The sequence below is a fragment of the Xenopus tropicalis genome, chromosome 4 (genome assembly GCF_000004195.4).
Source record: "Xenopus tropicalis strain Nigerian chromosome 4, UCB_Xtro_10.0, whole genome shotgun sequence".
Taxonomy (NCBI): domain Eukaryota; kingdom Metazoa; phylum Chordata; class Amphibia; order Anura; family Pipidae; genus Xenopus; species Xenopus tropicalis.
The window spans coordinates 148,859,341-148,876,470 of NC_030680.2; the positions used below are offsets into that span (position 1 = coordinate 148,859,341).

Consider the following 17,130-nt stretch of genomic DNA (forward strand, 5'->3'; position numbering starts at 1 on the left):
TGCAGCTGGCTGGAAAAATCTCACCTCTGATTGGTTGCTATGGGTTACTGCCCAGGTGCTAATTTGCCCAGTGTTTATTAAAAGCCTGGAATCTCCAAGTGGTTATAAACTACAACTCCCAGAGTGCTGTGCTGAGTTGGCAGAGGGTTCTGGGGGATTAAGCTTCGACACGCACTAATGGCGGCTCCCAGTTCAGAGGCAGGAAGTCATTGACTCAGGAAGTGGGTGGTGCTTGAACACTTCAATGGCAGCTTACAGGGGGAGGGACAGGGAGATTCTTGGGGTCAGTTATAAAGACCCTGGACCCTGATCTAAGGGGCACAAAAAGGTGCCCCCTATTGTCGTGGCTAACCCCGGGCAGTGGGGCGGGACAACACTGGGCAGGGCTATGATGGAAAACTTTCTTTTCTCTCCCTGGGGAACCACATAGTGAGTGGAACCGACAGACCCATGTGATCCAACATTCCCCCCCGAGCTCAGCCCAATCCGTCACACACAGAACATTCTGACCCATTTCCAGCCAGGGATTTGCAACTGATCTCATGTGACCGCTACAGTCCCACGTGCCCCACATCAGGAATCCATTAGCAGCGCATTGGCCCATTCTCCGTTTCTTTATGAGATCCCATAAAGTCGTTATGGCAGCAACGCGTGGCGCTGCCCGCTGTCCCGTGGGCGATGACACATTGCAGACTCCGACCATCAAAGCGAGCGATAAACATTGTAAAACTATTAGTATTATTGCTGCTCACAGTTCTACAATTTGTAGCCCTGCAATGTGCTGAGTAAACTGCCCCCCGTCCCTTTTATATCCAGCCAGGTGTCTGTCTGCGGCTCCCAAACCTGCCTTTCCTGCCGCTGCAATTCCTTCCCTGTCCAATGTGCCCTCCATCAGCAAAGCCTTTGTGTTTTATTAACGTGTAAGTGTTAAAGGAAACTGTCTCTTCTAGTGACATGCAGCTGTGGCACCCAGGGCCCCGCGCCAAGCTCTGTCTATTGGGGGGAGTAACTGTCAGCTTAATATTACTGTGCCATTCAGAATAGTAGGGAGAGATGGTGCCTATAGTAGCAGTGGGGGGATAATAGCCTCTGGGAAGGGACTGGGGCTGTGGGATAGCAGGTATAGTAGGGAGAGATGGTGCCTATAGTAGCAGTGGGGGGATAATAGCCTCTGGGAAGGGACTGGGGCAGTGGGATAGCAGGTATAGTAGGGAGAGATGGTGCCTATAGTAGCAGTGGGGGGATAATAGCCTCTGGGAAGGGACTGGGGCTGTGGGATAGCAGGTATAGTAGGGAGAGATGGTGCCTATAGTAGCAGTGGGGGGATAATAGCCTCTGGGAAGGGACTGGGGCTGTGGGATAGCAGGTATAGTAGGGAGAGATGGTGCCTATAGTAGCAGTGGGGGGATAATAGCCTCTGGGAAGGGACTGGGGCTGTGGGATAGCAGGTATAGTAGGGAGAGATGGTGCCTATAGTAGCAGTGGGGGATAATAGCCTCTGGGAAGGGACTGGGGCTGTGGGATAGCAGGTATAGTAGGGAGAGATGGTGCCTATAGTAGCAGTGGGGGGATAATAGCCTCTGGGAAGGGACTGGGGCTGTGGGATAGCAGGTATAGTAGGGAGAGATGGTGCCTATAGTAGCAGTGGGGGGATAATAGCCTCTGGGAAGGGACTGGGGCTGTGGGATAGCAGGTATAGTAGGGAGAGATGGTGCCTATAGTAGCAGTGGGGGGATAATAGCCTCTGGGAAGGGACTGGGGCTGTGGGATAGCAGGTATAGTAGGGAGAGATGGTGCCTATAGTAGCAGTGGGATAATAGCCTCTGGGAAGGGACTGGGGCTGTGGGATAGCAGGTATAGTAGGGAGAGATGGTGCCTATAGTAGCAGTGGGGGGATAATAGCCTCTGGGAAGGGACTGGGGCTGTGGGATAGCAGGTATAGTAGGGAGAGATGGTGCCTATAGTAGCAGTGGGGGGATAATAGCCTCTGGGAAGGGACTGGGGCTGTGGGATAGCAGGTATAGTAGGGAGAGATGGTGCCTATAGTAGCAGTGGGGGGATAATAGCCTCTGGGAAGGGACTGGGGCTGAATATTTCATTGTACAGGTATGGGACCTGTTATCCAGAATCCTCGGGACCTGGGGTCTTCTGGATGAGGGATCTTTCTGTAATTTGGATCTCCATAACTTAAGTCTGCACAAAATCATTTAAATATTGAATAAACCCAATAGGGCTGTTCTGCCCCCAATAAGGGGTAATTATATCTTAGTTGGGATCAAGTACAGGTACTGTTTTATTATTACAGAGAAAAGGGAATCATTTAACCATTAAATAAACCCAATAGGATTGTTCTGCCCCCAATAAGGGGTAATTATATCTTAGTTGGGATCAAGTACAGGTACTGTTTTATTATTACAGAGAAAAGGGAATCATTTAACCATGAAATAAACCCAATAGGGCTGTTCTGCCCCCAATTAGGGGTAATTATATCTTAGTTGGGATCAAGTACAGGTACTGTTTTATTATTACAGAGAAAAGGGAATCATTTAACCATTAAAATTAGTCTATGGGAGATGGCCATTCCGTAATTCATAACTTTCTGGATACTGGGTTTCCGGATAAGGGATCTCATACCTGTATATAAATATTGGATCACACAAAGTCAGTAGAATAACTCCTATTACACACACATAATGGGGTTTCCATGTTGTGACATAATATTACACTTTCTCAAGCTGTTTTGCAGGAGGCAGTGGAAGGAAATTTCCCTTTGTCTGTCTCTCAGGAAGTTGCCCATTTGAGTGGAAACAGCACAGGAAGTGAGGAAGGCGAAGGAAATAGCTTCCCTCGACCTGAACAGAAACATCCGTGTTTGTAAACATCGTTAACAAGTGCTGCTGTTGCAATTAATAAAGCCGGGTGAGAGGATAATGGTTCTTACTACTGATAGGAAATCACTACTTATCTCTCTCCAGGCTCCGACTGGCAATCTGTCTCCCTGGCTGGGGCAGTAGGTTTCCCGGGGTAATAGAAACATATTTATCTTTGCTGGGGGTCCCAGGGATGTAGTAGGCACCATAATGTTTGTGAGGTGGGTTTGGGGCCTATAAAGGGGCCCCCCCATTGGTCACCGTGGCACTGTGTAGAGGTTCTGGTTGGTCGATAACTCACAGAGTAGTTACTTTGGGGGCCGACTAGAAGACCAGTTTAAGACCAGTTAGTGTGAAATGCACTTCTGTAGATCAAAGAGGGGTTCCCTACCGCTGAGGGGCCCCCCAAGCAAATAATGAATTTGGACCCTTCTGCCATTGGCTCAATGTTTGGGGCTTTGGACCCTGAATTCTGAATTTCAGCAAAGGCAACTTGTCTCCAACCCAACTCACAACCCCCTCCTTGGGTGGGATACAGGGTAGGACCCCAGGCTCGGGGGCAATAGTGACTGGGGGAGGGGGGCCCGGATCTCGTTAGTAGGGAATTACAGTTCTACAACAAGGGTGTGCTGGGTAGTTTGTTGCCTTTCTTATTTGGAGCCACATAAACTAAATATAATAAAATAAATAAATGTTCCCCAATATTCAGCCCAAACGCACCCCTTGGGGTAACGCCGTGCCCATAGCGCCCTCCGTCGCTCCTGCGCTTTCTGCTCCCTGATTGGCTGTCACAGTCGCTCTGAGGGTTTCGGATGAGACATGTCGGTTTCAGGTTTGTGACACCAAGAGACACTTCCTGCCATGCTTGCAGCCCTCTCGCTGGGAGGGGTCTCGGAACCAAAAGGAAACCATAAGGTCTCGCTGCTCCGGCTGCTGCTGCCGCTGCCAATGTTACAGCCCCATGCTGGTTCCACTCTGCAGCCCGGGGTGCGGCCGATTCCAACATCTGTTTGTGCTTTGTCCCGGCGTCCCCCATGGTCTGGTGCTGCTGTTTCCTGCATCAGGTACGGTCCTGCCCCTTCATCCTTATACCTGTGGCTTTGTCACAGTGGGGAGGGTGTCTGTGTCACTAGTGGGGTCCCTGAGTCACAGCGGGGATTGTGTCACTAGTTGGGTCCCTGAGTCATAAGGGGAGTGCGTCTGTAACTAGTGGGGTCCCTGAGTCATAGGGGGAATGTGTCTGTGTCACTAGTGGGGTCCCTGAGTCATAGGGGGAATGTGTCTGTGTCACTAGTGGGGTCCCTGAGTCATAAGGGGAGTGCGTCTGTGTCACTAGTGGGGTCCCTGAGTCAAAGGAGGTGGGTGTCTGTGTCACTAGTGGGGTCCCTGAATCATAGGGGTAGTGTGTGTGTCACTAGTGGGGTCCCTGAGTCATAGGGGGAATGTGTCTGTGTCACTAGTGGGGTCCCTGAGTCATAGGGGGAATGTGTCTGTGTCACTAGTGGGGTCCCTGAGTCATAAGGGGAGTGTGTCTGTCACTAGTGGGGTCCCTGAGTCATAGGGGGAATGTGTCTGTGTCACTAGTGGGGTCCCTAAGTCATAGGGGGAATGTGTCTGTGTCACTTGTGCGGTCCCTGAGTCATAGGGGGAGTGTATGTGTCACTAGTGGGGTCCCTAAATGATAGGGGTAGTGTGTGTGTCACTAGTGGGGTCCCTGAGTCATAGGGGGAATGTGTCTGTGTCACTAGTGGGGTCCCTGAGTCATAAGGGGAGTGTGTCTGTGTCATTTGTGGGGTCCCTGAGTCATAGGGGGAGTGTATGTGTCACTAGTGGGGTCCCTGAGTCATAGGGGGAATGTGTCTGTGTCACTTGTGCGGTCCCTGAGTCATAGGGGGAATGTGTCTGTGTCACTTGTGGGGTCCCTGAGTCATAGGGGGAGTGTATGTGTCACTAGTTGGGTCCCTAAATGATAGGGGTAGTGTGTGTGTCACTAGTGGGGTCCCTGAGTCATAGGGGGAATGTGTCTGTGTCACTAGTGGGGTCCCTGAGTCATAAGGGGAGTGTGTCTGTGTCACTTGTGGGGTCCCTGAGTCATAGGGGGAGTGTGTCTGTGTCACTAGTGGGGTCCCTGAGTGATAGGGGTAGTGTGTGTCACTAGTGGGGTCTCTGAGTCATAGGGGGAATGTGTCTGTGTCACTAGTGGGGTCCCTGAGTCATAAGGGGAGTGTGTCTGTGTCACTTGTGGGGTCCCTGAGTCATAGGGGGAGTGTGTCTGTGTCACTAGTGGGGTCCTTGAGTCATAGGGGGAGTGTGTCTGTGGCACTAGTGGGGTCCCTGAGTCATAAGGGGAGTGTGTCTGTGTCACTTGTGGGGTCCCTGAGTCATAGGGGGAATGTGTCTGTGTCACTTGTGGGGTCCCTGAGTCATAGGGGGAATGTGTCTGTGTCACTAGTGGGGTCCCTGAGTCATAGGGGGAGTGTGTCTGTGTCACTTGTGGGGTCCCTGAGTCATAGGGGGAATGTGTCTGTGTCACTAGTGGGGTCCCTGAGTCATAGGGGGAGTGTGTCTGTGTCACTAGTGGGGTCCCTGAGTCACAGCGGAGTTAGTGTGACTTTGTACATATATATATATATGTGTGTGTGTTCCAGACAGAGCCGTAAATCACTTTTGCATCAGTTTGTTTATATAAAAAGCAAATTTTCATTGGTTATTATATTAAAATTGCTATTAGGTGCTGAGAGAGCAAATAATATAAGATCACATACAGGGTCTCCTATATATTAATATGCATTATTGTACCAAATGGGACTTAACCCCTGCATGGATCACTAAAACACTAATCAAAACATATTCAAAATGAAAAAGTCAATCTTTATTTCACCCCTGCCCACACTGAGTAAATACAATAATAATCCCCCAAACCCATAAAATCCAGGCAACACTAGAGCCCAGGGCTTCAGTCCGATCCCACCGGGCCGGTTATAGTGTCGGATAGTAGGACAGTCAGTGCCGGTACCGGGATAGAGAGAGTTATCATTGGTTCCTTTGTACCTGGTGACCCGGTTGCTGAAAAGTTCTGAAAGGTTTCGCTTATAGCACATTTTATACACAAATAAGGACTGTAATGTGTTATTTGGGGTAAATATCAGTGACATTAAGGGGGTAATAAAATTCTTAGGTCTGGTACCCCTCAGCATTATGTTACCCCCATGAGGCTCTTCCAGATAATAAACTGAATACTCTGTTATAGAATGAACCCAGGGGACATGGCAGCTTCATAGAACGTGTTTTATTTTCTGTTTTGGGAAACAAGAAAATGAAGCCCCGCCCCTTGTCAGGTCCCCCCCCCGTAACCCCCCTGTTAGCCCCTCCCATCAACATTTACTGTCCAGACTGGATTAAAGGCAAAGTCATTATTAAGCCAAACTTTCTTATGTCTGATCATATTATAATCAAAATAGCATCAGTAGCATTCTGTGGGTTCTGCCAGCAGTGCGGGGAAGGGAAAGGGTGACAGTTACACATAACTATAAACCCAGTGAGAATGAGGAATGAATGGGTATTGGGGAGTTGTATCAGGAGTCAGAACCAGCAGTGCAGGGAAGGGAAAGGGACAGACACAGTGACAGTTACACATAACTATAAACCCAGTGAGAATGAGGAATGAATGGATATTGGGGAGTTGTATCAGGAGTCAGAACCAGCAGTGCAGAGAAGGGAAAGGGACAGACACAGTGACAGTTACACATAACTATAAACCCAGTGAGAATGAGGGATGAATGGATATTGGGGAGTTGTATCAGGAGTCAGAACCAGCAGTGCAGGGAAGGGAAAGGGACAGACACAGTGACAGTTACACATAACTATAAACCCAGTGAGAATGAGGAATGAATGGATATTGGGGAGTTGTATCAGGAGTCAGAACCAGCAGTGCAGGGAAGGGAAAGGGACAGACACAGTGACAGTTACACATAACTATAAACCCAGTGAGAATGAGGGATGAATGGATATTGGGGAGTTGTATCAGGAGTCAGAACCAGCAGTGCAGGGAAGGGAAAGGGACAGACACAGTGACAGTTACACATAACTATAAACCCAGTGAGAATGAGGAATGAATGGATATTGGGGAGTTGTATCAGGAGTCAGAACCAGCAGTGCAGGGAAGGGAAAGGGACAGACACAGTGACAGTTACACATAACTATAAACCCAGTGAGAATGAGGAATGAATGGGTATTGGGGAGTTGTATCAGGAGTCAGAACCAGCAGTGCAGAGAAGGGAAAGGGACAGACACAGTGACAGTTACACATAACTATAAACCCAGTGAGAATGAGGAATGAATGGATATTGGGGAGTTGTATCAGGAGTCAGAACCAGCAGTGCAGGGAAGGGAAAGGGACAGACACAGTGACAGTTACACATAACTATAAACCCAGTGAGAATGAGGAATGAATGGATATTGGGGAGTTGTATCAGGAGTCAGAACCAGCAGTGCAGGGAAGGGAAAGGGACAGACACAGTGACAGTTACACATAACTATAAACCCAGTGAGAATGAGGAATGAATGGGTATTGGGGAGTTGTATCAGGAGTCAGAACCAGCAGTGCAGAGAAGGGAAAGGGACAGACACAGTGACAGTTACACATAACTATAAACCCAGTGAGAATGAGGAATGAATGGATATTGGGGAGTTGTATCAGGAGTCAGAACCAGCAGTGCAGGGAAGGGAAAGGGACAGACACAGTGACAGTTACACATAACTATAAACCCAGTGAGAATGAGGAATGAATGGGTATTGGGGAGTTGTATCAGGAGTCAGAACCAGCAGTGCAGGGAAGGGAAAGGGACAGACACAGTGACAGTTACACATAACTATAAACCCAGTGAGAATGAGGAATGAATGGGTATTGGGGAGTTGTATCAGGAGTCAGAACCAGCAGTGCAGGGAAGGGAATGAGGAATGAATGGGGAAGTTGCTTAGAGGAAAGTGCACCCCCCCCCCCCCCGTGTTCTTTCTGCTTTTCATATTAATCGGAAAGAACCCCAAAACATGGGAAGATGCCATTCAAAACCGAAGATAAGAAATGTAAAAAAATACATTGATGTTTAGGGGGGCGACCATCTGTGATATGAAATATAAATAATTACCCCCCCCGCCCGCCGTGTAATTGCGCCGTCCCAGTTGGGTTATTATGCGGCGCAGCTGCGGGGGGGGGTCAGCGATATCTCTGATCACATTCGCAATTCTTTTATCTCACAGTGAATGACATGAAATAATTCCAGACGTTTATATTAATTGGGCAATTTGCACCCAGAGAAAGCGCAAGCTGCTAATTAGTCGCGACTCGGAGAGAAATCATTATTGTTTCTTGTTCAGAAGCCTGAAAAGCAGCGAGGGGAATAGAGGGGCCTGTCTGTACCCAGTCTGGGGGGTAAAGGGGCTTGTTAGCGGGAACCTGGGCCGGAGAAATAACCAACAGATACCCCTTGCCCCCCCCCCCAGGGACCCATGGGATTCTAGGGGCCCAGAGCTAATTGGCCTTTCTGCCCTACCCACTTCCTGGGCACTTGGGTGATTCTCCTTAGCTGCAGAGGGTGGGGGTTAAATTTCTCATGTTTATTCTTGGTGGGATACCCCTGGCCGGTGGGTTTTTTAAACACTAGTATTGGGGTGGGGGGCACCCCTAGTGATTTTTAGGTTTTGTTTTTCACCTGTTTCCACAGTAACCCGCCCCCTGCCCCATAAGTATTACCCCCTGTACCCCACGAGTGCCCAATGGAACCCAAACAATGGACACAAATATCATGGGAATCTTGGGGGGGTGTTACCCGCAGGCTTGATCTGTGGGTACTTTATATAGTTGGCCTTTCTGCCCTACCCATACCCAGTTCCTGGGCACTTGGGTGATTCTCCTTAGCTGCAGAGGGAGGGGGTGAAACTTCATGTTTATTATTGGTGGGCGGTGGGTTTTTTAAATAGGTATCACCCCCTGTACCCCGCGAGTGCCCAATGGAACCCAAACAACGGACCCAAATATCATGGGAATCTTGGGGGGGGGGTTACTCGCAGGCTTGATCTGTGGGTACTTTATATAGAATGGGGAACACTGCCAGGTCCGACCACACAAGCAGATTTAAAAAATAAATAAATAAGGGTTTGGCCCCAAATCTCAAGCAGTGACATCAGTGTTTCATCTCATCAGCAGAACCAGAACCCTATCAGAACCAGAACCCTATCAGAACCAGAACCCTATCAGAACCAGAACCCTCATCCTCCTGGTTCAGGGGGAGCGATGGGCCGAAATTTCCCAGTTCTCTCTCGTGCCCATGATTTACTAAACAGATGTGCCCCCCCCATCATCGCTCCTGGGAGTCGCTGGTGTTTATTGGATTTCTGCCATTTAGCTCTAGAAAAGGCCATTGGATAGAAATACTCAGGTTAATTGGACACTGGCCAATGAGCTGCCTCTTGTGGAAGGAGATATTGATGGTGGTGGAGCGGCAGATAATTAACCCACATCCATTTCATTGTGTGTCTGTGTGTAATGGGCTGCACTGACCAACTGCAACATCCGTAGCACCCAATATGCACCCAGTATTCCTAGTGTCATGGCAACCACTGGGCTCCCCAAAATTAGGGATGCACCAAACCCACTTTTTTGGGTTCAGCCGAACCCACCCAGCACGTAAGATGGCCGTATTGTCTCTTCTCCCTGATTGGCCGGCGGGCTGAGAGGCCCTGACCAAAACTTGGACCTACAGGGGAATTTCCGTTGGCGCCATGTAAACTCAGCCCCCCAGGTAAGGAATTAGGGGGAGACATATTTATTATAGTGTGTAAGCCAATATCTCATAGCAACCAATCAGATCTTTGTTTTTGTCTAATTGCTGATTGGTTGCTATGGGCAACATCCCCGGTAATGTTGATTTATACCCTATAATAAATATGCCCCTTATTGTATGTTCCTATGTACATGTCCCTCCTATGTGAATATTTATTAACCATGAAGGTCATGTGATGTTTTTTTTAACCAGGTGATTGGGAAAAGTTTCCCTTTTTAGTGATAATTTCACGTCCAATCGTTCTCGTTTGTAAACATAAGTGCTTTTTTAGGTGAAACTGACCTGTGCGCCGTTCATTTCCCTGTATTTTTATTTCATTAACCCTTAAAACTGCAAATTCCTTGTTCCCAAGCGAGTCGGGGTGCAGAAGCCAAGCAGTCGGCGTTTCAGCTGCATTACTCTCCTCAACCAGCAGATGGCACTGTGTACAGATTGGTGCAAAGCTAAGCGCTGCATCTGGCGCACACAGGGCACACAGTGCGCCACCCTTTGGGAGGGAGAGACGGTGCCGCTGTGCCTTTAAGGGGCATGTTTATAACATGTATATTGTATATGCAGAACATGAAATACTTCTACAAGCTGCGCTGGTTTCTAAGCAGTTCTAGTAGGTGTGGGGCAATTTTTATACTTGTAGATTGTAAGCTCTTTTGGGCAGGGCTCTCTTCCCCTCTTGTATCGGTTATTGATTGCTTTATATGTTACTCCTTGTAGATTGTAAGCTCTTTTGGGCAGGGCTCCCTTCCCCTCCTGTATCGGTTATTGATTGCTTTATATGTAACTCCTTGTAGAGTGTAAGCTCTTTTGGGCAGGGCTCCCTTCCCCTCCTGTATCGGTTACTGATTGCTTTATATGTTACTCCTTGTAGAGTGTAAGCTCTTTTGGGCAGGGCTCTCTTCCCCTCCTGTATCGGTTACTGATTGCTTTATATGTTACTCCTTGTAGAGTGTAAGCTCTTTTGGGCAGGGCTCCCTTCCCCTCCTGTATCGGTTACTGATTGCTTTATATGTTACTCCTTGTAGAGTGTAAGCTCTTTTGGGCAGGGCTCTCTTCCCCTCCTGTATCGGTTACTGATTGCTTTATATGTTACTCCTTGTAGAGTGTAAGCTCTTTTGGGCAGGGCTCCCTTCCCCTCCTGTATCGGTTACTGATTGCTTTATATGTTACTCCTTGTAGAGTGTAAGCTCTTTTGGGCAAGGCTCTCTTCCCCTCCTGTATCGGTTACTGATTGCTTTATATGTTACTCCTTGTAGAGTGTAAGCTCTTTTGGGCAGGGCTCCCTTCCCCTCCTGTATCGGTTACTGATTGCTTTATATGTTACTCCTTGTAGAGTGTAAGCTCTTTTGGGCAGGGCTCTCTTCCCCTCCTGTATCGGTTATTGATTGCTTTATATGTTACTCCTTGTAGAGTGTAAGCTCTTTTGGCCAGGGCTCTCTTCCCCTTCTGTATCGGTTACTGATTGCTTTATATGTTACTCCTTGTAGAGTGTAAGCTCTTTTGGGCAGGGCTCCCTTCCCCTCCTGTATCGGTTACTGATTGCTTTATATGTTACTCCTTGTAGAGTGTAAGCTCTTTTGGGCAGGGCTCCCTTCCCCTCCTGTATCGGTTACTGATTGATTTATATGTTACTCCTTGTAGAGTGTAAGCTCTTTTGGGCAGGGCTCCCTTCCCCTCCTGTATCGGTTACTGATTGCTTTATATGTTACTCTGTATGCCCAATGTATGAAACCCACTTATTGTACAGCGCTGCGGGATATGTTGGCGCTTTATAAATAAATGTGAATTTCATCCGGAGATTTGGCCGTTGGGAAAAGTGTTTCAGATTTTGGGTGCGGTTCCCCTTTAAGCTGTGACTGTGGCCCTTACAGCCGTTCCAGCAGATAAGTTCAGTCTCACCTGCGCCCCCCCCCCCCCGCGCCCAGTACCTGCCCGTAAGCGCTGACCCGTTTGATCCGTTCCCCGAGCTCAGCCCACCCGCAGCGAGACCTCATTCCTGCCCTGTGAGTCACAGCCCAGGTGCCTTCTGGGGAATCCGCCATCACTTTCATTTGGCATTTGGGTAACGAGAGTAAAGAACTCCAGCGCCGATCTTGTTAAACTACAACTCACGGGATATTAACAGCAGTCCCTGCTACAATGGGGGGAGAGGGGGCCCCAATATATTTGTTTTCTGGGGGCTCAGGGCCTTGGACTTGTGCCCCTGCTTCGCTTTTTCTGTGCCCTAATTGTGCCCAGCTGGCATTATATGTTTCTCTTTGGAGAGAAAAAGAGCCAAATCAAAATGAATCCATTATAATGATATAATATACAGTTGGGTCATTTCCCTATGGGACCAAAGTGTAAATGATATCCTTATAAACGGTGCTTAGTGATGTCATCAGTTATAATTGGAGCTTAGTGATGTCATATCTGTCACATGACTCACTGAAACTTTTATATTATAATAAATAAAGTGCCCCCTGTTGTAAAATAGGCCTTGTGCTTTTATACAGGTCATGGAACGCAGAGGTGACTTCAGGACTTATAATATCCTTATATTTTACAATAGGGGGCACTTTATTCACTATATATTATAAGGAACTCCTCTGTGACTTCTAATATCCCTATATGTTACAATAGGGGGCACTTTATTCACTATATATTATAAGGAACCCCTCGGGGGCTTATAATATCCCTATATGTTACAATAGGGGGCACTTTATTCACTATATATTATAAGGAACTCCTCGGGGGCTTATAATATCCCTATATGTTACAATAGGGGGCACTTTATTCACTATATATTATAAGGAACTCCTCGGGGGCTTATAATATCTCTATATGTTACAATAGGGGGCACTTTATTCACTATATATTATAAGGAACCCCTCGGGGGCTTATAATATCCCTATATGTTACAATAGGGGGCACTTTATTCACTATATATTATAAGGAACTCCTCGGGGCTTATAATATCCCTATATGTTACAATAGGGGGCACTTTATTCACTATATATTATAAGGAACTCCTCGGGGGCTTATAATATCCCTATATGTTACAATAGGGGGTACTTTATTCACTATATATTATAAGGAACTCCTCGGGGGCTTATAATATCTCTATATGTTACAATAGGGGGCACTTTATTCACTATATATTATAAGGAACTCCTCGGGGGCTTATAATATCCCTATATGTTACAATAGGGGGCACTTTATTCACTATATATTATAAGGAACTCCTCGGGGGCTTATAATATCCCTATATGTTACAATAGGGGGTACTTTATTCACTATATATTATAAGGAACTCCTCGGGGGCTTATAATATCCCTATATGTTACAATAGGGGGCACTTTATTCACTATATATTATAAGGAACTCCTAGGGGGCTTATAATATCCCTATATGTTACAATAGGGGGCACTTTATTCACTATATATTATAAGGAACTCCTCGGGGGCTTATAATATCCCTATATGTTACAATAGGGGGCACTTTATTCACTATATATTATAAGGAACTCCTCGGGGGCTTATAATATCCCTATATGTTACAATAGGGGACACTTTATTTGCTACATATTAAAAGAGGACCAATTGCAGAGCTGCTGCATCTCCAGCATTTCCACATGTTTTTTGCTTTCTTTATCGTTCTTTTGTGCCCCATGCTCAGTTAATAAGCCCCTCGCCGGCGGGCACATAATAATAACAATAATAATAATATATGGGTGTCACGTCAGGGAGCAACATCTGGTCGGGCCTGTGTGCTGGCACGCACAGCTATGCTGGGATTCCCGGGAAAGGCATAAAGGTGCGAGGGAGATTGGGCTGCGCCCGTACTGGGCCCGTGTTGGGACAGGCCCCCGGGGGCTGAGCGAGTCTCAACAGCACCGTGTCTCTAGTCGCGTGTTCCCAGCTGCCGGCTCCTCACTCTCACATTGCAGAGAGTCTCGTGGAGCTGTCACTTATAACATCCTATTCTGTATTATCCCTACCCTGTATTATAAGGGATAATGTGCCCCCTACTGTAAATGATAAGGATATTAGCAGTCACTGAGGGGTTCTGTGCCCCCCATATAAAGGCACAAGGCTGCAGGCTGAGTTATACAGGGAACTCTGAGTATCACTCATGTATTATAAGGGATAATGTACCCCCTACTGTAAATGATAAGGATATTAGCAGTCACTGAGGGGTTCTGTGCCCCCCATATAAAGGCACAAGGCTGCAGGCTGAGTTATACAGGGAACTCTGAGTATCACTCATGTATTATAAGGGATACTGTACCCCCTACTGTAAATGATAAGGATATTAGAAGTCACAGTCAGGGCTGTTAATCAGCCAGTGTCTCTTACATTGTTTCCAAAGTCAGAACCAGCAGTGCAGTGATTAGCAAGAGACAGATACCTCTTTAAGTATCAGTTACCTATAGAAATAACTCATAGCCCTGGAAGTGCAATGTGTGTACTTGTCATATCGCGGCTACAATGTTTCATTAGTCACAATAACACTGTCGGTAACCCATTGCCTTTGTGTCTGTTACAGAGGAAGAGGAAGCAGAGTTGCAATGAGCAAGATGAAGTCCTCAGCGTTTGCAGCCTGGACACCGGCGACGTGAGTCATTATTATCTTTATACTGATTTATGGGTACATATTGCTCGCAGTCGCACACTGACACAGCACTGAATATATACAGTATATGTAGAGTCTGCAGTATAATCCCCACTATAAAATCCTGGGGGTAAGGAGTTGAGCAAATCGATATGGCAGCCCCCGCATCCTATTCATTTCATTGGCTCCCGGTGACTCATGAGCAAATGGTACGATCCAAACGCTAAGGACACGGGGAGTTTTCCTGTTTATGGAACAGAACGGCCCATTGGGAAATGGGAGAAATGCCGGGGTGAGCGCGTCGGATATTTGTTTGGATAAGTGACGCGGAGTTTGTCCCGCACGTAGCGCTCGATAAACATCCCATAATGTGTATATACTGCAGCTCTGCCCTCACTGGGAGTCAAGGGGAAGTAAAGCCGTCATTTCCCTGTATCTGTAGGCACAAATGGGCTGTGAGGTCAATCCAGTTGGGAGAGGTAGGTAGGTGTGTAATTAGGTTGGTACTTTCCTACTGAATTGCTACTGGCACAGTAACAGTCATGGCTTTTAATTTATATGAAGTGATAGTGTCCCCTTTATATAGCCCCTGTCTCTGCCCCTATATATTAGGTACCTACCTAGTGCTACCAACCCCTATTTCTGTAGGGAAATGAGAGCAGGGCAGGCAGTAACCCTTCCAACACTTTCCCCTGTCTCTGCCCCTATATATTAGGTACCTACCTAGTGCTACCAACCCCTATTTCTGTAGGGAAATGAGAGCAGAGCAGGCAGTAACCCTTCCAACACTTTCCCCTGTCTCTGCCCCTATATATTAGGTACCTACCTAGTGCTACCAACCCCTATTTCTGTAGGGAAATGAGAGCAGGGCAGGCAGTAACCCTTCCAACACTTTCCCCTGTCTCTGCCCCTATATATTAGGTACCTACCTAGTGCTACCAACCCCTATTTCTGTAGGGAAATGAGAGCAGGGCAGGCAGTAACCCTTCCAACACTTTCCCCTTTCTCTGCCCCTATATATTAGGTACCTACCTAGTGCTAACAACCCCTATTTCTGTAGGGAAATGAGAGCAGGGCAGGCAGTAACCCTTCCAACACTTTCCCCTGTCTCTGCCCCTATATATTAGGTACCTACCTAGTGCTACCAACCCCTATTTCTGTAGGGAAATGAGAGCAGGGCAGGCAGTAACCCTTCCAACACTTTCCCCTTTCTCTGCCCCTATATATTAGGTACCTACCTAGTGCTAACAACCCCTATTTCTGTAGGGAAATGAGAGCAGGGCAGGCAGTAACCCTTCCAACACTTTCCCCTGTCTCTGCCCCTATATATTAGGTACCTACCTAATGCTACCAGTCCTTTGATTTGATTGGTTGGTGGAAGTGCCCTTTAGCAGAACTGCTGGAACATTGGGAACATATCTCACACCTGTCAGTACATGGAGGCCCCCAGGGGCCCAAACCCAAATCAGCTCTAAACAAGATGTTCTTCTGCATTCTCCAGCCCAGGCCCGGCCCCTGCCACAGGTACCTGACATACAGGCGGAATTGCCCCAGGGGTATAAGTGTAGCAACGTTTTTCCACCTTCAGGGGATTTGCTGTCATTTGGGGCACAAGTGTGACACCCATGGGAGTCAGTTTCACAATTCGGCCTCCGTAGATTCTTATTGATTAATAAGTCTGGGGTCGGGGGCCTGTTGTGCTCAGTTATTTGTTAAATGTCCTTTTCTGTTGTCAGGTTCTGACTCATGAAGCAATGTAGCAGAATTCAGTTTTCAAGAGTCAGAACCAGCAGTGCAGAGAATATAAACAGTATAAATATATCCCTATGAAGCAGTTTCCCCTGTCAGTTCATAAATAAAAAAGAACCCCCCCCCTAGCCCAGATCTTTAACCCTTTGTGTGTTCCTTGGCTAAAGGGGCAGGTGTCCCACACATAAAAGGTTTAAAGGGCCCTTGTGATGTCTTCCAGGACCCCGAGATATCCTTAGCGCTAGGCTTTAATGTGTGGGGGTCAAGGATGTTTCCCAGCATTTAACTTGGTCTTTTATCTACGGAACCCTGGTGGGCTCAGGGCAGTGTGTAAAATCAGCCCATTAACTACAAGGGAGGTCAGAAGTGAGTCATTAGTGCAAAGTTAAAAGGGAATCCGTGCAAGTGCACTCTTGTGCCTTACGTCTCCCAGGGGCCCAGCGTGAAATAAAGGGCAAGTATCACTCATGTATTATAAGGGATAATGTACCCCCTACTGTAAATGATAAGGATATTAGCAGTCACTGAGGGGTTCTGTGCCCCCCATATAAAGGCACAAGGCTGCAGGCTGAGTTATACAGGGAACTCTGAGTATCACTCATGTATTATAAGGGATAATGTACCCCCTACTGTAAATGATAAGGATATTAGCAGTCACTGAGGGGTTCTGTGCCCCCCATATAAAGGCACAAGGCTGCAGGCTGAGTTATACAGGGAACTCTGAGTATCACTCATGTATTATAAGGGATAATGTACCCCCTACTGTAAATGATAAGGATATTAGCAGTCACTGAGGGGTTCTGTGCCCCCCATATAAAGGCACAAGGCTGCAGGCTGAGTTATACAGGGAACTCTGAGTATCACTCATGTATTATAAGGGATAATGTTCCCCCTACTGTAAATGATAAGGATATTAGCAGTCACTCTGTAAGAGTTAAAGCTAGAGAATGTAGCAGGAATGCAGTTGGGCAGAGTAGTACAGTGGTACCGGTACTCAGGAGTGGGTGGGATCGGTACAGGTGAGCTCCCACTCAGGAGGGTAGGGGGGCTGCAATGGAGCGGGACAGAAGCAGACAGGGGGG

At 47.3% G+C, this 17,130-nt stretch overlaps 1 protein-coding gene across 2 annotated transcripts in view; it reads left to right on the plus strand.

Moving 5' to 3' along the window:
* The window catches only part of arhgef3.2 (Rho guanine nucleotide exchange factor 3), a 143,906-nt gene that overhangs the window by 48,282 nt on the left and 78,494 nt on the right, over positions 1 to 17,130 (plus strand). Inside the window, exons 1-2 of one of the 2 annotated variants that reach the window (XM_004914175.4) lie at positions 3,847 to 3,934; positions 14,234 to 14,302. In XM_004914175.4, coding sequence (XP_004914232.1) covers positions 3,905 to 3,934; positions 14,234 to 14,302 — 99 coding nt within the window. In that variant the 5' untranslated portion in view covers positions 3,847 to 3,904. Of the gene's footprint in view, positions 1 to 3,846; positions 3,935 to 14,233; positions 14,303 to 17,130 lie in introns of those variants that run through there. The other variant, XM_031901259.1, reaches the window with a different exon arrangement.